The sequence below is a fragment of the Balearica regulorum genome, chromosome 16 (assembly GCF_011004875.1).
Source record: "Balearica regulorum gibbericeps isolate bBalReg1 chromosome 16, bBalReg1.pri, whole genome shotgun sequence".
NCBI lineage: Eukaryota > Metazoa > Chordata > Aves > Gruiformes > Gruidae > Balearica > Balearica regulorum.
In genome coordinates, this window is record NC_046199.1 from 15515988 (window position 1) to 15539437 (window position 23450).

The window sequence follows — 23450 nt, forward strand, 5'->3', positions numbered from 1 at the left end:
GCTCTCAGTAACACTGGCAGCTCCGGGGTGGCCAAAGGGGCAGCAGGACTGTGCTCAGGAGATGTGGCTGAAAGGGCGATCGCGGCATCTCGCAGCACCTCACGGCACCTCACGGCACCTCATGGCACCTCATGGCACCTCACAGCATCTCACGGCACCTCACGGCACCTCACGGCACCTCACAACACCTCACGGCACCTCACGGCACCTCGTGGCACCTCACGGCACCTCATGGCACCTCACGGCACCTCACGGCATCTCGGATCTTTCCTCCTCCGGGAGCGAGCTCTCGTGCGTGCGGGCATTAGATGGCAGTGTTAGCAAAGGGGAGCCCCTGGAGACGCGCAGGAGGAGCCGGGCCTCAGGAGACAGGCGGGCTCGCTGTGCTGGAGGTGCTGGGTATCTTACGGCCAAGTTTACTTTAGATTCCTAAATTAATTAGCAATTGCATAAAAGTAGATTAAAAACAAACGCAGAGCTGCCCCAGAATAGAGTATACATGCAGAAAGATGCTGACCTATTTAAATAATGTGTGTAGCAGAAATCACCGCAGAACCAGAAAACTTCACTGGCAAGTGAGATGGACCAAAGGAAATCTGTAGATACAGAAACGTTATCTCCGATTTTTCCCTTCTCGCCCTATCGATATTTACTGAAATGTATTGCTACAGAGCAGATCTAGTGTGCAGTTTAGCTGCTGGCTACCATTATTTTTGACTGCTCGAGATTTTGTGATTAATTAAACGATGCATTTTACAACGTGGTACACTTCACTCTGAGACACGTTTCTCCATGTGAATCTTTAGGTACAAAACTCTTTGCATGAGCAAATCTGGTCTAATGAGTAACTATGGGACACTTCGGCATTTAAAACTCATTTTACACATATAAAATGGGTCCACTAATCCTCTCTGAAAGTCATGACCTAATTACTGATTTTTCATCTTGTTGAATAATTACTTGCAAAGAACCTTTCTGTGATTTCATCCCGCCATCTTTGGTGCAGTTTATTGGCACAAGCGGTGAATAGTGAACCCGAGGAGCCTGCGGTACCTGTGCGAGCCGAGGAAACAACAGACTTGGTTTTCCGGTAGTTTTGGAAAATCAGGAAATAGTTTTTACTTAAAGCAAAAAAATGCCCCTTCATCAAAAAAAAAAAAAAAAGTTCCCATTTTGTCATGAAATATGTTATTTCGGTTTAGGGTACTTCTGAATTTTTAATATACACATGTATGTTCTCAAAAATCTAATTAAACATTGCTAAATAAAGTAATTCTGAGCAAACTGAATGAAATTTTAATGTCAAAGTTGAGCATAAATAGTTCAGGAAAAGAGAAGATCAGAACAACTGAGTGACATTATAATTAATTCCAAAATACATTTTTCACCAAACTTGCATTTTTTTCCTCCCGTGTTCTTCCAAGTTCCTCTCCCCAAAACCTCCAGAAACTCCCCAGCTGCCAGCCAGCAGCTCCGGTGCAGGTTACATTTACTGCTCAACGTCGGCGTCCCGCGGTCGCTCCCTGCGTTCCATGGCGGCGGATCAGGGTGAGCCCCGGCACTTCTCATTTCTGTTTCTTTTTGACTTACTCTCAGCGTTGCGGTCGGGTTTGTGTTGCTGGTCTCCCTCCCTCTGCGTGAGGTTAGAAGGGAATTGAACTCAACGTTTCTCTTCAGATCGGGTCTCGTGAAAGTCTCTTTTAGCAGAATCCAAATCCAGGTCTTTGACATTTTGACAGAATCTGTTTTCAGGTTGAAAAATTTCTTTCCCGATACGAATTTTGGTTGTTTCCCTGTTTGACTCCGAAAGCCTGAGCTGATCATCTTTAAAGCATTAGCACAATTGCTTACAGATGGACTTTTCATATTAAAAAAAGCGATTTCCCCCTTCTCTAACCTAGCATTATTGCTCTTTTCCTAAGCTCAGGGGTTTCTCATTTGGTTAATTTAACCTGAGTGTGTTCTGGGATGAGTTTCTCCAGAGCTATTGATATTTCATTAGTTACTTCAGAAAAACAAGCAAAGAAAATTCTCAGACACTTGTAATGCTGCTCAGTTCTCATCAACTAAATGGGAATGCTTGGGTGTCCTGGTACAATAAATCTTTTGGTTCGGTTTTGATTCTGGCTTTTGGGGTTTTTTTTCACTTGTCAGTGATTTTTGGCGCTGGAAAGATAGAGCCCGGTCTCAGGACACCGTAATCACACCTGCGTTGCACCACGCCACTGCCCTGCGCACTCAAAAAGCCAGAATCGGTGAATTTAGTTGTGAAGGCTTTAAAAATAAAGATCAGTGTTAAGCTACCAGCAAAAGGGACTCTTGATGGAGAGCCAGCTCTGGTAACTCAGAAACTGTAGCTATACTTGCATCATTATAAAAGTTGAGTATTAATGTAAAACTAGCACAATTTTTTACAAAAAGAAACTTCATATTTAAGGTATATTTCTCGGGGCAATATTTTTTTTCTGTAATTCGATGTTTCCTTGGCAGTAGCACCTGAAACGTCCAGCGTTGCCATTGCCGCCCTGTTCGGTCTGGTCTCTGGAGGAACCCCCGCTGACCAGCGTCTCTCCTGCACTCCAGAGGTGACGCTCGTCACCACATCTATACGAAGTCTCTAAATACGTTACGGCCACAAAAGCACTGTTTCACCAGCAAAACTGTGTCTTTTGTGTATTAAAAATGCTGTAAATACCTTCCAAGTGACGGTACCGTCGCAATGAATATTTTCAGTGTGTGGGCAGTCTTTGCTTCCCAAATGCTCTCGTTAGTGTCGAGGTTTGTCTGATCGTCGCTGCCAGAAGCCTCCTCCTCCCTCACCAGGTACTTTAGCCCTGCAGTGCACTTCTAGTGTTTTAGGGACTCGGGTGTATTTTGCAGGACAACCAGAGGAGGTATCAAAGGGCTCAGCCCAGGTAACTGTTTGGGCTGCGGAACACTTTGCCAAAGTGCTAAATTTTACAAAAGGCGGTGGTCTGGACCTTGCTCCACCAGACTGCAGTGGGCTGATGTGCTGAGAAAAAATAAAGGCGGTATTTGAACCGTGTTTCCCCAGAGGACAACTTGGGTAAGAACTGCGGCTGGTGTTCAGGCACCGCGCGGTCCCGGGGCAGCGGGGAGCTGGGCACCTCCGAGAGCTCTCGCCCTTTGTGCCGCCTTTGCCTACCCCCGTGCCCTCGTACTGACGGCATCCCGCGCACGCACATCCCTCTCTGCTCACTCACCAATGTGCCAAGCGCGCTGGTGCCGAGCAGCCGTCGTGCGAGGAGGGCCCTGTTCACGCCTCCTGTGCACACACGCGACGTCTTGCCGCGTGCTTGCTGCGGTGGGTTGTTCCTACAGCCTGCGCACGGCTGCCGCCAGCCCAGCGGCGGGTGGAGGAGGAGGAGGGGGTGTCCCAGCCCATCGCCCTGCGGGGGGTGAGTGCCGGCCGCTGGGCTGTCTGCGTGTGCTGCGTCCCGGGAGGGTCCCCATTGTCATCATCATCATCATCATCCTCAGGACCTCGACTCCCTCCCGTGAACAAAGCAAGATCTTCCCAATAGTGGGGAGAGACTTTCACACTGAACTTTTATACACCATTTTGGCTTGGTTTTCTTATGATGTGTGTTGCTTCCCTTTCTGTGAGGACTGTTTCGCTTGGAGCCTTCCCTGTCCGCAGCCCGAGCTCTGGTGCCCAGCAAAGAGCTCGGTTTGCTCCAGACTTGCCTCTGAACTGGGGCTGAGAAGTCAGCGTGAGCCAGGAACAGATGCTGAGGGTATGTAGGGTTGCCTTTTCTTCCTCCAAACTTTTGTTTTCCTGACCGTAAATCTTCCTACTACACTGCCCCAAGTGACACAAACCTCTCAGGCCGCTGTGCCGGGGGGTGCTCGGCAGCCGTGCCCCAGCCCGGCTCAGAAACGTGTCGGGGCAGCAGCCGTGCCCAAACTCCCGGGATGGCTCAGCCCCGGCGTGAGCGATGGCCCCACGCGGAGATGTCCCCGGCCCGGGTGCCCCCTCGCCCGTGGAGGGGGTCAGGGGGTGAACGGGGCTGTCTGCGCAGGACGGCCAGCTCGGGTGGCACTTCCGTGCTTCTAAATTTCGGAGCAAACCCTGGGTCCTTCCCGTTCTGTGGTGTCTCGGGAAGGCGAGTCGGACAACCCCACGTCTGGCTCAGCAAACCCCGGCCCCTGGTCCCCGGCTCTGCTCTCCTGCTTCCATGGACTTGGTGATGTCCCACCTGAAGTCCTCTGTACCATGTACCGTGACTTTTTGTACCTGTGCACCACGACCTCGGTGCCCTTCCGGAGCCGATCGCTCTCTCCTCCGTACCTGGACGTCACCGTCAGACCAGCTATTTAAATTGCAAAACATTCAGCAAAGGTAGACGGAATTAAATTTATTCCTGAATTGTTGAATAATGTAATATCCGTGTTGTACATAAAAGAATCACAAACCACCCAGCCTGATTTTCCTATGAAAACATTTAACTTTTATTAAATCAAGACAGTTTTAAGGAGCAGCAAAAAATGAAAGCAAAACCAACAATTGAACCAGCTTTCAAAGTTGCCCTGTAGCCAAAACATCCATCTCAGAAGCTGAAGGGTTGATTTTATTTGTTTGTTTGTTCTTCTGTTGGAGTGTATCACCAATAATTAAAAAAAAAAAAAAAAAAAAGAATAAGAGATGTAAGTTCAAACCCTTGGAATAAATTAGAGCAGTCTCTTAAGCCTGCTGAGAGCTGCCTACAGCGGGTTTGGCAGTCTCCCCCGACACGGAAGGATGCGGCATGGGGCGGCGCTGGACCCTGCCCAGCCCCGATCCTGCCCAGGCGGCCGGACCCAGGGCCCCAGGACAGACGGACGCGGCTCCTCGCAGCCCGCGCACGGGGTGGCGTGAGCCGGCAGTCGTGTGCGAGGGCACGAGGTGAAAACACGCTCCAGCGGCGCGGGTACCGCCGCTTTGTGGAGTCGTTAAAGCGTTTGGGGTCAACGCCTGTGCGCCTTGCAGGTGAGACTCCCTTCAGGCCAGGATTTGGCCCCGTACCTATAAAACATGCCTAAACCATTAACTGTTCTTCCCGGGGAAGTGGCAGAGGACCCTGCGTGCTGGAGTTAAGTCAGAAAGGCTAGACAAAGCCCTGGGGAGCGGTCTGCGGGGAACGAACCTGTATTGGCAGACAGCAAGATAAATTGGATGATCTAATAGTCCTTTTCCATCTCTAAGTTTTATGATTCATTTGTTATTTTAGCCATCTATATATATTTTTTATTTTACCCTAGAGGGGTTTCTTGAAATGTGTGCAATATATTCCTTAAAAAAAAAAAAAAAAAATCACTTAAAAAAAAAAAAGTCAGTGTTGCAGGATCCAGGGCACTGTCTCATAAGCGTATTCGCTAACGAACTGCCCGGCGTGTGGAAGTTGGAGGGTGGCTGGTGCAGGCCAGCCGTGGGTCTGTGTGCATGTGGGACGGTCACACCGAGGAGCGGGGTTTCGCCGGCTGTGGCTCCGCATCGGGGCTGGGTGGCTGAAGAAGGGACGGGTGCTGCCCTGGGGGCCCCGTCCTCCACGCCAGGCCGGAGGTTTGGGGGAGATCCGGGGAGAAGGGTGACACACCCAGTCGCTTCCCTGCCCTCTGAGCGGGGCCGCCTGCCCTCCCGTTCCGTGTGGTGGGACAGGAGGCTGGCAGCAGCCTGGGGACGACGCTCTGCCCTGGGGACCGCGGCTGCCCGCGGCCGGGCTGTCGGGACACGGGCTCTGCCGCCCAGCGTACGCTTTATCGTGGTGAAGAGGAGCAGCGGCAATTAAATACGGCTAACAGGTGACGCTGTACCCATCAAAATTTAATGAGTACGAGTCTCAGGAATCTCTGTCGCGGAGAGCTTTGACTCATGGGCAGTAAATAACCCATCACGCCGGGGCGCGCGCTGCCGCAGTCGGGCGCGTGAGACATCGCCCGGCTCGGGGGGACGTTACGGGGGACGAGGGAGTGCTTAGGGAAACTAAGTGTTAAAGAGAGCCATCCGTCTGAGGTGGAGCACTCCAGAGAAGGGGTTTGGTATCTCAATCATGCCTGGTTTATGGCTAGCGAGCCTTGAATTTGTGTGACAGCAGCCCAATGCCTCGCTGTAGATTACACCATAAATAACCCAGGCATGGAGTGGTCAGAGGAGCCAGAGGAGGCAGAGAAAAAGATCTGTCGAAACAACTGCAGGGTGGTGTACTTGGATTTTTTTCCCCTTCTTTTTCTTATTTTAAGCGATTATTATTTAGGGGAAGGGAGGCTGCTAGAAATCGTTCGTGAGTTTTACTGAAACAGGCACATTCCTGTGGTTTTTGACTCCCACAGCCTCTCCAGGTCAGTCCTTTTCTTTCTCTGCAGAGAAAGAAAGGGGAAAAAAAAGAAAGAACGAAAAGAAAAACCCACACAAAAATCAATCCATCAAATGTCATTACAGATTTATTAAGCCTGATGTAGAAAGACTTTTAACAGTAACATCTTCAGAAAGCATAAAAAGAGCACTTCTGTTCAGTCTTGTGCTTTGAAAATCTAAATATATTTTTATCATATAAATAATTCTTTTCATGTTTTAAGTGCATCTGTTTTTTTTTTTTTTCTTTTCAAATTTCCATTTTACAATTGGCCAAAACTGAAGTCTGCATTGACTGAAATGAAGCCATTTGCAAAGCTAATGATGTTGTGAAGCATGTCTATGGTGAACCATATCAGCTAGATTTCAGAAAGGTAGTTCAATGAGTGCAGCATTAAAATGAGGGACAGCCTCCAGCAAAATCATAATTGAACACACCCAAGTCCTTAATGTCTGCAGTTGGGTTTCCTGATGCAAATTACGATAACATTTCAGATGTGAGCAGTCGCTTTCCAATAGCTGCAGTGGAAAAGAGACATTTTATGCCACAAAGGAAAGAATTACCATGTTTAAAAATGTAAATAATATATGTATAGAAACCTTTTTTATGGAAATGAGGCATTCAGGATTATGTGAACAGTTTGGGCTATTTTTTTTTCCTTTTAAACACAACAGATAAAGATGTGTGATCTATTATTCAGGGCTTTAATTACAGTTCTAAAACTGCAGTGATTTTATTAAAAAAAAAAATCCCTGGGCATAAAAAGTAATGTTTTCAGTGGTAAAGTTGAGGGATTTTTTTTTTTTTTTTTTTACAACGTATTTACTGTGGTAAAAATACAGAACAAAAAAATCACCGTTAATAGATTTCAATGCTGCAAAATCATACACAGAAATACATCTTAAATGCACTGGAATACAGTCATCTTCCTGTAAATCAGAAAAGGCCTTAGATAAATAGGTTTGACCTCATTTAAATTTAATGAGATACATAGTCCTGATTGTTAATAATTGGTTTGGGGGAACCCAAAACAATAAAAGCAGTAATCTCCTCTAGTATAAATTATACGAATTTATTTAGCAATCAACCAAAGGGGGGTGGGGGGGGGGTGGGGGGGAAAAAAAGCCATTAACGTTATCAATTTGTTTAGTTTAAGTTAGTTGTAATAAGCAAATAATTTGAAGCCAAATTGCCAGCTAGGCTTGGAGCAAGAGCGCGGGGAAGTGCGGCGGTGCTGGGGCTGGAGGCCACTAGGTGGTGGGGTGCTCCAGCAGAAAGGGGCTCCCTTCGCAAGGACCATTCATAATCATCAAAAGCAAGTGAAACATGGTTTTGATTAAAACAGCCTGTTGGCTCAATAATCTTAGTAATTTTAAAAACATCCTTAATGTGGAAGAAGAACACTGCAATGTCAGAAATGGCCTTGGGGCCCATTATAAACAGCAACAAAATAAATAAGGAGGAGAAATGAGAGGTCATGAAAACAAAATTAAGCTAATGTTTCAAATTTTGACAATTATGAATTGTTCCTCCAAGAAGACATTAAAAAAAATATTCAGGCACTATTAGATAAAATACAAAGAGAATAATTGTACATGTGTGAGCTTTCCCATGGGACTACGCATGCTTTAACAGCAAAACTTGACTTAGATTTCCCCTCTTCCCCCCGCCCCCCTTACAGCCAGCAATTGGGCAGGTCTCATGCAAACACAGACTTGCTTCTCAGAGTTCCTCCAAAAACTCATCTCTAATTCCTCTAGGAGCCATTAAAAGATGATGACCAAGAAAACAAACAAACAAAAATTACAAGCATATTTTCGATACAAAAAAAAAAAAAATATCCCCCGTCATGGACCAATTTTTGTAGGAAACCGAAACAAGCAAATATAACAAAATCTGTGTTCAGAACATGGCAATATAGTTAATATATACAAATATGTACAGTATAAAAATGCATCAAAGGCGCAACTTTTCATCCAAACAAGCTGCAGTGCACAATGAAAAGCAGCTTGGCCCCCCCTCCACTCTAAGTATACGGGCAATATATTCTATACAGCATGCACTTGTTACAAAATTAGTGCATAAGCACCGAAACATTCTACAGAGAAAGTCACCGTGAGTCCTCTCGCAAAGGAGTCCCATCTGCGTTGTTAATATAAAAAATGTGTTTAATCTTTCCTTTTTGAGATTTGTAGTATATACATTTTTTTTTTTTTTTAAAGAGAAATGAGCTTTCCATTCTTTATTTTTTAAACAAAACTCTAGACCTAACACCACGGGTCACAGATGTAACCTGAAGATGCTGCCAACAACAAACTCACTACATACCACAAGCGCTGGGGCAGGGCGAGACCATCACATTTCCTAGTGTGGCCAACCGTTATTTAAACCGGGGGTGGATCTCTCACGATTCGTGCTGACATATTCAAGATAATAAAACCCGAAACAAATGTACGGAAAAAGAACCCAACAAAGGATTAAGAAGTGGTGCCTGAGCGCTGGACGAAAGGGCGTGTTGTACCAGAGACACACGACAGCGAAGTACCCTGAGCCAAGGAAGAACCGTTTTGCTTCTCAGCTTTTGCAACCTGTATTGCACATTCCAGCATTTGCTGCATTGTAAAGCCAAAATACTGCATTGTACGTCCTGAAGAGCCCTGCTGCTCCGCGGGGCGCCAGCAGCGCCCAGCTGTTCCTTCAGCCACGGAATCGGTGCCCGTTTGTAAATCCGCGCACACACACACACACACACGCGTGTGCCGGTGTACGCACGACTGTAGGAATGTGTATGGGGGGATGTCTGCGTATCGCTGCATATCTACCTAGATATATACAGATATGGGGATTGTTTAATGTCACGTGGACCACTTAGTAAGTGAAAACGTTGCCCATCTAAACCTTCCACCTTTGAGACAATCGCATGGGTGTTTAAGTACAGGAACCACATCCCTCACCTGGGGCTCCTGCCTTTCAAGGGAAAGCATTCCTCGCGTTTCATGTAGCGGCGGTTTTGCAAGAGAGGGGTTTTTTTATTTTCTTCTTAAAATATTGATCTTTTTTTCCTGCTATCTCATCTAAGAAGTCTAATGAAAGAATGTGTTGCCTTTACTTAGATCAAAAAAAGGGGGGAAAAAAAAAAAGTTTGCTCAGCTAGATGGTATGAACTCAAGTGGAGATGTACGATCTGCCAGGATTAGTATTTAATCTGTTGTCTCAAACAGGGCTTTTCACAAGGGCCTGAAGACATTTCATGAGCTGAGAGTGATGATGAACTGGAAGTTTATTACTCTGCAGTTAAGTCCAGTGGTACAGCTATTTCACTTTTAAAAATACTCTCAAAGAAAATATGGTACAGACACTTTGGTACAAGAAACAACAGTGTCATCTTAAACGTTATCAACTCTTCACATTTTTTGCCGGCATAGTTAAAACGAAAAATGACCACTGGTGTAGACTGAAGTATACCGGGCTAAAAGTGCTTGCACTGGTATAAAAGTGGTCCAGCAAAGCAAAATAAGCTGTACCAGTATAAAGTGCTTTCTAGCGATACAACCGGGTTTACATTAGGACTTTTACCAGCATAGTCACATCTCTAACAAAGTTTTGCAATCACTTCCCTGACATAGCTATAAAACTTCTGAAGTGCAGGCTGTGCCTCAGATTTAATCTGCACGGAGCTACAGGCTGTTTGCTGACGTTGTTTTCAAACCCATCTAAGCACGTTAGGAATCCAGGGTTGGGACCGTGAGGACAGCGTTCGGAGCTGCGGAGACAGGGGGGGAACGGAGGGAATCCGAGGAGTAGCTCTGCATTTACACTGCAATAAACGCATTCAGAATCTGGCTTCTCTTTTTCAGAAGTTGGTGTAAATAAAGCTGAAGACTGAAATGAAACCGGAGGGAGGTGGATGCAGGGAGCATTAGGAACGTGCCGGCGGGATGCGGCACGGCGCGTGCGGGATGCACACCCCCTCCCCGGGCCTTTGCGCTTGGCACGTGTTCATTTGCAAAGGTATGCTGGCTTCTGTTATCACTGTAAACCCACTACTGTTATCTTTTTATTCTTTAATTTTCCTTCAAGAGACAATTGGAGAATAAAAATCCTAAAGTCTGCATGCTTGTGTGAAGTCAACCACTGCAGGAAATTAATTAAAAACAGAAGAAAAAAGAAAATCCAGGAAGCATTTCTTTCTGGAATCACTACCCAGTGGCTCATCCAGGGCCACCAACAGACAGACTTATCTTGACTTCAGGTGCTGAAAAACTGGGACCTCGGGTTGGTGAGATGTGAATTGAAATCTGCCTTTAGATGCATATCATTTATTCTTTAGTTACAAATTTCAAAGCGTTACGTTTGCCGTGGTCCCATCTGTCACACATGAAAAGGCTCCGCTTACTTACACCTACCAGTGTCCAGCTCAAACTGTCCCACGCCATTCTGAGAAGTTCTTCGTTTTAAAAAAATTCAATAACCTCTTGCTGATCATTCTCAACCGAAGACAGCGATGGTTCGGCAAAGAGGAAAGTTGCGACCCGTGGGATAAATTGTGGGGGCAGCAGGAAATCCCGGCCAGGGAAACCAGCATCTCACTGGTCCTGCTGTGACTTTGAGACCCAAAGAGACGCTGGTCTGTGGTCACCTCGTGGGTGGCCAGGAACCAGGAATTACAACTCTGCGTAGCTCCTAAACAGAGCTTCCTGGGAGCAAAAATAGTATGCCAGGCTGTACGCCGAGAAGATGGGCAGATACCAATAGCACTTTTTCAAAATATATCGAGGTGGTTATATCAGTGCTCTTGCTTGGGGACAGATGGCCTTTAAAGCCTGCTGTAATTGCAACGTATTGATCTGGAATCTGTGATCAATACTGTCTTTATAGAGAGAATTTTAAATATAAATTGCATCGTATATCTGTTGGTGAAGAGAAAAGCCCTATGTGACGGAGATCCACCTCTGCTGAGCCGAGGCGCTTTCTGCAGCCTGAGAATTACAACGGCAGGCGGGGAGGGGACGGGACGGTGCCGTCACCCAGCCCCCCTCGGGCGCTGAACGGAGTCATTTCTTCGCTGGGAGGAAATCTCTACCAAAAATTGGGTCGCCATCTTCCACTTCCTGGTGTTTGATCGCAAGACAATATTCACAGCACGACCAAACAGTGGCTGACCTGAGCTGCTGCGCCTGAACCGGAGCAGCACCTTGGTGGCAGGATCAGGCCAGTGGAAATTAGCAGGGAGCAACGCTGTAGGAAGCAAATCTCTGGGTAGCTCTCACCCAGAGGCTGCCCCGGGCCAAAACTCAGTTACTTTTGGACTTTCCCGCTGACCGAGGGCAGCTTGCTTTCCCTGCAAACCTGCACGGACGCTCCCCCGAGGGAACACCCCCTTCTCTTTTAGGAATTGAGCTGTGGGCATAAATTAGCTGATAAATACGGCACTATCAAAACACGACTAAGGAAAGAAAAAAAGACCAAAAATTCGGGAAACAACCCTCGCCATCTGAAGGTGTGAGAGTTGACTCAATAGCCTGTAAAACTGGCTCGGAAGGCTTCAACCCCTATTGTGTTAATATATAATTATTGATTTTAAAAATGACTTCTTATATCCTCCATGATCTCTAAAAAAGCTAGGGAGGTCAGTCTTGTAAATACTTTTACAAGTAGGTAATAAAACCCATGATAAGTTGCATTGACAAGTAATTACTGGGCAGGTTTGTTAGCAGATTCTCAAAGATTTTTTTTTTTAAACCAACAATTATTATTGTACTAATGACAGCCATTTTTAAAGTTAAGTGTCCTTCTCCCTCTCAGCTTAAATAATTAGAGCCTAGAAAAAACACCTGGGACTGATCCACTGAAATTCTTACATAGCAGGCTCCAAAGAGATGCTCATTACGTCTTCCTCTTTTAAAACAGAACTTTTTTTTTAAGGTGATATGGCTTATTTTGACATGGATGGTGGTGGGAAGAGAGCTATGGTTTCTGAATAAATCTCTCAAAGCAGTGTGCAAGGGTAACAATTCTTACTGCTTTATTGCAGTGCGAGAGCATAAACAGCTTGGATATGTGGTGTATCAATATGCCACTTGTTAATAAGCAAGGACGTGAATCATAAATATTCGTCTGTTTGATCACCAGGCTTTTAATTAATGTTTTGATGATCTCCAATAAGAATAAAAGTCAGAACGATAGATATTGAGTAGATACGACAGAGAAAAGATGCAATGATTTTCTGTGTTACCTGATTTATATGACAGATAAACTATCAACTCATCCAGTTTCGTACAGAGACGTACATTTTCTTTTTTTATATCGTATTGTAAAAAAAAACCCAAAAAACCCCACTTAATTCAAATGTGTACCTAAAATGTTCCCAGAGGACAACGATGCAGGCAAAATAATCAAGGTTTAGCACTGTGTAATAAAGGTTTGTGGCCAGATTGTAAATGAAGTAGCTGTTCCCTCACTCGCCTGTGCCGGAGCGAAGCCTCCTGGGCAAAACTCACTGCTGGGCCGGGCAGACCTCCCTGGGGGGACCGGTCCTCCCGAAAACCTTGAGAGAGGTTTTCAGCTCCGGGGTGCCGGTGCTGGGGCGGCCGATGGTGGGACGGGGATTCCTATGGTCACCGCGGGCCCGCGGCTCGGAGGCTACGGGGTGCCAGGAAAGCCCCTTTTCTGCCAAAATGGAGCAGCCGGTGCCCCGAGGACCGCAGCCCTGGCTGCTGCAGGAAGAGCGCTCCGTGCTCCGGCATCCGTGCGGCTCGGCCATGGCCACCAGCGGCAAGACTTACGGCACGGAGGGTTTCCACCAAAGCAGATGGCGAAACACCCGGCTGCCACAGGGCGCAGGATCGGGGCCGCCTGAAGTTGGTGGGAGCTTCACCCGGTGGGTGCTGCAATAAGCCAAATATTTTTTCTGGAGCGTCGAAAAGCTCGGGGAAAGGAGCGGGGCTGGAGGTACGCACATGGTTTCTCCCAGGTGCCGTTTTACCACGGCGCTCGCTGCCTTTGGGTCCGTGCCGCAGGACCCGCCTTGTGCAACCACTTAATAACTCTGAACTGGGCTGTGCGATTTAACAGCTTCTGAGGAGCTCGATGCTAATGCATTGATTTTGCTTTAATAGAATTTTGTTGTCAATGGCCGGTGCTCAGCACGGTGCAGGCTTCAATCTTAACCCATCTGAAGGCTCTGCTCGTTTCCAGTTGAGCTCCGTTCATTTCCAGTTGAATAGGTTAAGCAAAGACAGACCTCACTGTTCTCAATTCACTTTATGATCCTCCCATCATAAAAAATAATATCAGCACCTTGCTTTTCATGTCAGAACTACATTTGAGCTGCTATTCCCTATGCCCATGAGTAAATCCCATAAAAGCCGCCCCGTTGTACTGTCGCTATTTTTCCTTGTGGATGATTGATTGATGGATGAGTGCTGACACTTCAATGAAGCTATTTCGACTGCCATCTCAATCCGATGATGTGAGGGGTATATTTTCTGTCCATGCCTCATTACTTCAGAATGACATTCCTGGAACTTCATTTACTTTTTCCCTCCTTCCCTCAAGCGCCATATTTTTTCCCATCTAGGTTATGCATGCCATAAAAAAAGCAATTTGCTATTATATGTGGCATAAGGGCAACACTTTCCCTAGGAGGTAAATAAGAAGGGCCTTTTTTTCTCTCCTCCATGTTGAGTTTAGGGATCATGTCAAAATTTCCCAAACGATGCCGAAACAGGCCCTTCCGCACAAGCCACGGGGAACGCACTAAGCGTCTTCAGTTGATTTTGTGAACGCCGCGCTTCGATTATATCCCTGACCGTCTAACACAAAACAACAAGGACACCCCAAAGCCCTCTCTTACTCGAGAAAGATCCTCTTCTCAACTTGTGCCTACCGCACTTTGTATATGATGTCATTTGCAACGGAGTAGTGGTTTACAACTTGATCCAGACTTATTTTTTCCTTTGAGGATAAGGGAAGTTCACCGTTAAATGCAGAGATGGATTTGTCTACTGGAGGTTGCTTCCGCTGCGAGGAAATGTTCAGCGAGAGTAAACAGGGCTGCGCCCGATTTTCCAAGCAGTGCACTAGGTAACGCGAGGCTCGTGACATTAGCATCTCCTGGAAGATTTTGGGAGTTGACTCGGGACCCGATTTTAATCTGTGTAATACAGTATTCCCGTTAATAATAATGTATAATTAAGACATCCGTTAAAAATCCATAACGTTAATTTAATGGAGAAAATCTAATACAGTTCTATTGGAATTTTTACGTTAAATTAACTTTAACGGGCTTTTAATGGATGTCTTAATTAGATCTCATTATTAACGTGAATATTCTACAAATTAAAATTGGGGCCTCGAAGTTTTAATGAAAAAAGTTACAAGCACAAATTTGAAATTGCCATCTCCGTAGCCCCTTCTCCCCAGGTCTCGGTGGACCTGCCGGCGCCTGCCCGGCCGGCGGCACGTGCCAGGCTGGACGGAGCACGCGAAGACCAGGTTCCGATCTGCTTTACGGTGGCAGAAATCCAATGTAAGTCTGTTGACCACAACAGAGAGATTTAGATTTACGCTCACCTAACTGAGAAAGGAATTCTACTTTTATTCTTTTATATCTATATATAGATATTTATATAGTGATATTTATATATAGATATACCTATATTTATATAACGCTCAATAATCTAACAATAGTACTTTTGTTTAAAAATCGCTCCATCGCATATGTCTCGTCATAAACCGTAATGGAGATTTAAATATATATATATATCTGAGGAATAAAACAAACTGAAAATAATCCATTTTAAACAAATCTTTGGCAGCAACATGGTTAAGCATAACTATTTGAACAACTTGCACAGAAGATTAACATTGTTCAGAGGTTTTTTGGCTCAGAATCTGTTTTAACTTAATAATTCTTGTACTTACGGTGATGTATTGATCCCTAGTGCAATGACTGGATTGGGCAACCCAGGTGCAACAGTAATAGCTGCACAGAATAGAAACATTTCCTTTAGACAAACTATCCCAAAGGGGTTATAAATAGGAAATGGACATTACCATGAAAAGTAAAGCTTCCAATGTGACTGCATCTTGTGTAGCACACTTGGACATTAAACTATGAAGAATATTTTTTTTCCTGTCAAGTGTTACAAATTGACGAAATAAGTACATCAATGTTCTCAGTCATTATCTTACTTCAGTGGCACTTTGTTTTAGTGACAGCAAAAAGGGACAGTGGAGACCAGACAGCCCCAGTGCAGTTTATCAATGAAAATCTAATATCGTCCATAAGCAGGGGAGCGGAAATCAATACTTCATTACCAAATTGTTAGTGAGGATGAAGAAGAATAGCGGGAGGTTTTTTGGCAGTCTTCTCGGTCCGGGTTGTTGTGAGTTCAATGTCAGGATCGGAGTGACGCGCAGAGGTGGGCTGGGTGCGAGAAGCCTGGGCTGGAGAGCTGGGACTAAGGCATTCGTCCTGCAAGCAGAATAACAACAACAACTGTTGTTACCAAGTTTCTAATCACGATTCCAGATTTTACTGAATATGTACTTTTATCGACAGGAATTTCTGGAAACAGCTCAGCTTAGCTTGAGGTTGTCCATCCATAGGCTCACAAAAAGGCAAGGACAGAGAAGTGTGAATAAGGAAGTCCAGATCCGTACGTCCTAACTGCGCCGGGACTGGTGGGTAAACTCCAGCGGACCTGCGGCTCTGCCTGGTCCAGCCGGTGTGCTACTCTGCATCTCTGCTTTTCCCTCGTGTTGGTTAAACCCAGACAAGGCGACGAGGCTCATTCTACAACCGGCCAAGAATATGCCCTGAAATCCTCTGGGTGAACCGGACATCTTGGTACCCACATCGCGTTTAAACGCCGGGACTATTGCCGAGTTATTTCTGGTTTTAAGGCACCTCCCCTCCCCAGCACTAAAAGCTGCCGTTCTTCCACGGGACCTGTTGGGTTCTGCAACTACTAAAAGTGCTAAGTGACTCGAGTTGTGAAGTTACTTCCACACAGAGACAGAAGGTGCTTGTTTTACTTAATTTCAAGATGTGGGTTTAAAAGTTCAGCCTAAGGTTGAGTTCTGTTTTGCTTATAACCTGGGAGAAAGATACTGAGCAAAGCAGTAGAAAAAACAGCTGGAAAAATAGGGTGAGAAATGAGGCAGGCAATAAGTAGAGTGAAAGTCAATCTGGAGAGAGCACAAAGGAAAAAAGACCAGCAGCAGGCAAAGAGAAATATGTTACTGAAAAATATATTATCTGTTCAAGGCCACCGACATTTCAGCAAACACAACTCAAATCCTGCGGTGTGTTCCCTGTGTTCTGGCTAAATCAACTGGAAATTCAGTAGTAGCTTTATTTAAAGTAAAATAAACTCAGCTCTTCAAAAAAATTCCATATGAAAACAAAAAAGTCCATTGACTTCATGCTATTCAGCTTATAATTTGGTCTGTTTTACAATAGCCTCACTTTTTCAGTTTTCACAGTGATGCTGAGTTTTGCATTGGCAACCCAAACCTGCTGTGGAGAAATTGTTGGAAGGGAAGAAGAGGTTTTGGCGTCTGAATGTGGGGACTTTTGGCAACTGAGGATGCACGGGAATCAGTTTGAAATTGTGGCGAATACCTTAGGTCGTTATTCCCACTTAAAAGATATTAAAAGCAATCCATGTTGACACTTCAAAATGTTGTCTTTAGGTTTCAGAGGTAACGCTCCAGAGCAATTCACACTTCACAAAGCGATTATTTTTCACTGCAAAAGGACGAAGCTGTGTCAGTTTACACCTTGTTCAAGTTGTAAAGAAATCCAGAAGCCTTACTGTTGGAACGCCTAGAGCTGAAACACAGCGATGCCACGAGCTGGCTCTGCTTCTGCAGCCACCTTCTCAGCTGCAGAATCGCCCTCTGCAAATGGTCCGGGTGCGGAGATGGCACAGGCATTTGACTTTACCTTTTCTAATAGATTCTTGCAGCCCTCACCAGGATGGAAAGCTACCTGTGGCATGCCGCGTAAGTCCTGCCTTGGATCACACCAAGCTCTGTAGCAGCTCTGACCTGCAGAGCATCTACCTAACTCACGGGTGCGGGACGCAGACACTATGGGCTGGTCCTGCACAGGCTGACATGAGGGGCAGTGGTGAAACAGCTGAGTGCAGGAGCGATAACTCTTGATTAACTCAACTCTGCCTCCAGAACGTCGTTAGGACAATTAAGCAGCACAGGGTATTACTGAAAGTGCTAAATCTGGGAAGGAGTCTTGGTTTGAAGCAAAGTAACTGCAGAGGACTGGTTCCCTGCCAGTGGGAAATATTCATCAAGGGCTGGGACTGGAAAACTGAAAAGCCAAACTCCTGCCTCCTTTTCTTTTTTATTTGTTGTGAGGAAGGTCCTTAGATTTCTGTATTAGACCAGCCGTAAAATCAGCTCAGTAATATTCCTGGTTGCTCCCACATCACAAGGGGAGCATGTGCAGAGCGACAGTAAGGACATAGTTAACCCTTGGCAAAGCTCTTCAGATCAGCGTGTAGGTCCACGAGAAACTCTTCTGGCAACAAACCCGCTTCAGAAGCTCTCGCCCCTTCCTACCATTTCCACCCCATTGTATGATACAATCCTCGGCCGCGTCGCTGCAACCGTCCGTGGGTCTGCACCACCCCAACCAAACACCGGCTCCACCCCTGGAGCGTCTCGCCAGGGGCCACACAAACACTTCCAGGAGGAGTCCCCAGAGCGGGGCTGGGACAGCACAGCCAGCGGGGAAGGGTGGAGACCTCTTCAGCTGGTTTTGCTGCCAGAGGAAAGGTAAGATGGCACAAGGAGCCCGGTAGCTGGAGGGGATTCTCTGTGCCTCTGTGCGTGTGCAGGCAGTTTTGGTTTAGCACTGCTGTAAAAGCCATTTGGGACAACTGTACAAACTTTTGAGGCTAAGTGTCCATATAACGTGACTAATGGCAACATCCATGCAGGACTAAAATCAATTGGGACTTGGCATTGATTTCAATGGGTAAAAGTACTTCACCCCTAGGTCTTTTGGCCAACCAAAGTCTCCATTCTTGCTTTTTTTTTTTTTTTTTAATTGATATCACTGCAGGCTGGGACAGGACTTTGAGAAATTAATTAGTGTGAGCCCTGATCAATAAGGGTCATAGTTTATGTATTTCATTATCAAGTCTGTAACAGATTCAGGGAGTATGTGGAGAGCTTGCCACCTGTGGTCTAGGGCATAGCAGCTCGGGCGTCAAACAGCACTTGATGGGCAAAGTTTGTTGCTTCCTGGGCATTTGCTGAAACGTAGTTCAACCTGTACCATAAAGAAAATTCTATCATTTAAATTGTGTTATGGAATTACAGTTGAGGGTGTTCATTATGCTGATGTCTTATATGGCATATGTGAAATATCAGTTGCAGATACTGAAGCTTTGCTTTTATTTAACGTTAATTATCAAGCCATCAACAGATGTAAACAGTTGCGTCTATTTTAATGCGCATGTGTCAGGACTCAGGATTCCTTCTAACAATCACCTCCCCACTCCACATCCATGGCACAGCTTCCCTCTCCTCATTCAAATCTTCCCATAAAAACACAGCTGTGAAACCGCTGAAATAGGAACTTTTGAACGTGTCTGCAACCTGAGACAACCGTCAACTGTATGTCAACGGCTAATCGCGCGTGTGTCCGGCCTCGGCGGGCTGGCACCAGCGCTGCGCAGCCCTGCTCCTCAGCCCCCGCACAGCTCCCTGAGCTCTCTCTTTCTTTCACGTGCACACGTGCACACACATGCCAAATCCCGTGGTTTTGTTTGCTCCCTCTAGTCTCCTTTTTCCCTTTTCTCCATGGCCAAAAGCCACACTGACCAAAGGGCGCAGCTGCCTGGGGCGTAGGACATGGGCTGTTGGCTCATGGGGTGGGTTTCAAGTCCTTCGCTTGGGGATTGCTGTCACTGCTTGGTTTTGGGTTCTGCAGGGGAACACCGACTGCTTCAGTCCATGGCCTGAGGTGTGGTGGTACTCCAGAGCTAGACAGATGACAGCAGGTTCATGTGTTCATAATGGTTTTTTTTTTTTAATTTCCATATCTTTGCTAATACCATTTTATCATCTTCTATTAGTGTAATGGGATAATAAAAATTACAATATGTATCTGTGATCCACCCACCAAAGTCCACGGGAGTCTACGGCTCAAAAGCTTTTCATGCTGCAGCTGTACCTATAGTAATAAATTGCAGGACTCTTAAAAGGCCAAATAGAAAGACACAGACAGTCCCTTTGTGGTTACCAAACATGTTATCTCTAGATGTCATTTTTGACCTACTTTTGCTAGATTTTTACAGCAGCAGAAAATCTGTTCCTTAAAGAATCATGCTCATGTGCATAATACCTAGATAGGGAGAAAAAGCAAATCTGGATATATTTTATTTCATTTAGGACTCTTCTCACCATGAATTACAATATTACAGACTCTAAATGCTTTCTCGTTACCCATAATTATAACTAAAATTATATCAATCTAAACAGTAACTACTCGAATGATTCACCCTGATTATAAGGAGCATGCTCTCTTAAGTTATGCCTGCCCATCCATTTTAAAGCCTTGCGGCAGGAATAGCTTTCCAGAAGGTCATTTAACAGCACATTAAATAAATAAATAGAACATATTTGTTTCAGAAAACACACTCTAGGAGGGTGGGAAGGCATTTTGGGAGAGTTAAGACTCACCCTAATGAAAACTAGTACTTTCACCTCTTCTTTGTTCTTGCTGAGGGTGCAGCACCCACCCAAACACACGCGGAGGCTCCACAGGATGCCAGCAGGAAAAGGTCCCCAAAGCTCTTCGCACTGAAGGGTCTCGTGCCAAGAAGCTGCCCAGCAGCAGAGCACTGAGGGGAGGACGCCCCAGCACAACCCACCACAGTCATCCCAACACAACCACCATGGTCACCCCAGCACAACCCACCATTGTCATCCCAACACAACCATCATCGTCACCCCAGCACAACCTACCACGGTCATCCCAACACAACCACCATGGTCACCCCAGCACAACCCACCACGGTCACCCGCAGGTCCCTGAGTCTCTTGTGTCCCTGCAGAAGGCATCCAACTTTGCGTATTCAACCAGAGCCAGCAGCCACACGGGGAGGGGAGTGTGGCGAAAGGTCTCCTTTATGGTAAGAGTAAAACATATTTCTGTCCCGTGATCTAAGCGTATGAGAATGCGGGACAAGACAATGGAAAAGAAACTTGGGCTCCGGCTCAGACGTTCCTGGGGTGTGTCTGCCTAAAGACAAAGTTGTCTGACTGCGGAAACACCCAGGTGGAGGAATTTGGAGGCCTCGTTGCCTGGGATGATAGAAACTACATTTAATAAAAACTTGAAGTCATTAAGTTGCATTTATCTCAGAAAACTCTTTGTTGATGATATTTTGCTAAGGGGAAAGGCCAAGGCCAGATAAAAGACCTCTGGATTCCAGCAGCGAGATCGTCACAGCGCGTCTCTGCAGCAGAGCACCTTATCGGCAGGAGTCAGGGAAGTTATGCTGATTTACCTCAGCTGGCCTGGCCCAGCAGTTTTGGGGTATAAAAGGAGAATCTCCTTGAAACCTGCCAAAAAAACCCAACCCCAAAACCTTTCACTTTTTGAGCTGCTTTTTTTTCCAAAACTTCTGCTATCTGTGCATATAGTTCTGTACGACAGATTTTTTAGCTGCAACCCTGGTTCAGCAAAACTCTTAAGCGTATGTATGTATGTATGTATGGTGCACAGCGCAGTGACCGGAGGGAGCCGGCGCTGCCGGGGGCTGCGAGCATGAACCCCGCGGCAGGGCTGCGCGGATGCAGCAACGCTGACATTTTCGGGATGTGCCTGTGCAGGTGTGTGTGGCCCAGCTGTGTCTCCTGAGACCTAAGAGAGAGAGATGCAAAAATTCGCCTGCATATACATTATATTTTATGTACAAATATCTATCTATATTTATAAGGATGTGTATATATGTATTTCTAGACAAAAAGCCCACTCAGAGCTACCGAACGTGTGCAGCAGTGCCCAGCTACTCGGGTGAGTAGACATCCCTGAACAAATACCGCTAGATCCTCCAAATCCACCTGAACAACACGCCTGGCGACAGCACTGACATCTGTTAGCCTGAGCCGTTCCCCAGAGGGCAGGCGGTTTCTGCTGCGAATGACGAGAAAAGGATCCGGGAGCATTTTAAAAGCAAGAACGACGAGACACGTTCCCCAGAAGAGAGGGGGAAATGAGAGGTGCGGTGAGGGTGGAGGGGAGCAGCCCCATTCCTCCCTCTGCGTGGGACCAGTGCCCACTGGGCGGGCCACGGATCAGGGGGCTGTTTAGGCTGAGAAAAATCAGCAAGAATATTTATTTTATTTTTTTTTTCCCCTGGATAGTTTGGCAATGCAGGTCTTTGCACGGGCCCAGGCAGCTAAGGCAGCGACCTGGGGTGCAGGGAGGGTGCAGGAGGGGCAGCCTGCGGTGCTGCCAGGGGAAGGCGTGCTCGCTGCCGTCGGAGGTAGCCAGGAGAGGAAGGGACGAGCGGGCTGGGTGCTAAAACCCCATTCCCCCCCGCCAGAGCTCTGGTGTGCATAGCTTTAGGCAAATCATTTCACCGCCCAGCTGTTTTGCTGATAGATGCAATCAGATGAAAAACATCGGGGGCGGCAGCTCCCCACGTCTTCAGAGAGACGAGATGAAATCCTGCGCTGGTGGGACAGCGGGGTCTGTGCCACTTGTGCCGAGAAAGGCCAAGGTTGCACCCCGGATCTCAGCCTGGGCCTCGCGGCGACGCAGGCTACGCGCCAGCGCAGTAGCGAGGAGCACACAGGACACCTAACAGGCACAAAGTCGTGTCCCGACACCGAACTGGTCCCTCCAAATCGCTTCTGCACACAGACAAGCCCGGTACAGGGGTACCTGGAAGGATCACAGGCTTGTAAAGAATAAAAAATGAGAAAGACCATTTAATTTTTGGTTTTTTCCTATAAATAAAGTATAGTCATCAAATCACAATGTATTTGAGAGCACATGTTATTGACAGCCTATTCTTGGAGAAAAAAAAAAAAAAAAGTGGGTTTTTGGCAAAGTTTCTCTATTTGCTAAAGATTAAATTGTTCATTGTACAGGGCACCATCTGCCCTTGGAGAGAGATTTAGTTGATGGCAGCTGCAACCAAAGTGTGGAAGATATAGCTGAATTTCTGGTTTCTTTTCAACTAGCAACTGTCATTACAGGTCACATGCAAACTGTGTCATTTTCTGTGACAAGCAGGTTCTGCAGAATGGGGTGCTTGCTACATTTTAAAATGCCACCTGTATAGATCCTAGAAGAGGAATAGCTTTTGTAGCACACCTTGAAAAAAGTGAATTTAGAGCAGATAAGACAAAACAATTATGGTTCAACCGCCTGGACGCTGGCGGCGGGTTCAAGTCCCGGGTTTACCCGGAGGGATGGCAGGATGTCCTGGCGGGTCACTTAAAGCTAGATTTCCCCAAGCACTTAGGTGCTTAAAAAGGCAAATTTGTCATCTGCAAGTGTTTACTCAACTGCTGCATAATCCCTCAATCGCCTCCTTTTTTCCCTTGTGATGTTATTCCCGGTTAGGTTAAACCTCGCATTTTTTCACTTCTGAAGAGAATTTCGTACTCATCACAGCGGAGGCTGTTGGGGGTGGGTTTCTGCCAGCCATTAAACATCTAGATTCGCTGCGAGAGAGTGAAGGGCAGGCGGGAGCAGGGAGGTGCCGCTCCCATCTCTGCGCTCAGAGCTGTCTTGGTGTTACACAAAAGTTGTCACTGGCTAAAGCCAGCTCCTCCGGAAGGAATGGGTACCTCTTCCCCCTCTCCGGAACACCGCAACTCTTCTGCAGGAGAATTACGTTCCCTTTCTCCCTTGAACGGAATGGGAGGGGAGAAGTTAAGAGCACACTGGTACGTTTTATTAGGACTAAGAAACAAAGCAAAAGAAGAAAGCAAACCCAAACCTCTTTCCTTTCATCCCTGCCTTGCTATGAAAGTGCCTTCCTATTTCCAGGCTTGCTGACAATATTTCAGGATGGTACATCACACACCGTCTCCTCTGGA

The 23450-nt window shown here is 46.3% G+C and overlaps 1 protein-coding gene across 3 annotated transcripts in view; it reads right to left on the reverse strand.

The window, feature by feature from the left end:
* Nucleotides 1-12361: 12361 nt before the first annotated feature.
* TSHZ2 (teashirt zinc finger homeobox 2) overlaps nucleotides 12362-23450 on the reverse strand; it is a 225389-nt gene continuing 214300 nt past the window's right edge. For 2 of the 3 annotated variants that reach the window (XM_075768311.1, XM_075768307.1), the window contains exon 3: nucleotides 12362-15831. In XM_075768311.1, the coding sequence (XP_075624426.1) occupies nucleotides 15830-15831 (2 nt within the window). In that variant the 3' untranslated portion in view covers nucleotides 12362-15829. The remainder of the gene's footprint in view (nucleotides 15832-23450) is intronic. The other variant, XR_012837978.1, reaches the window with a different exon arrangement.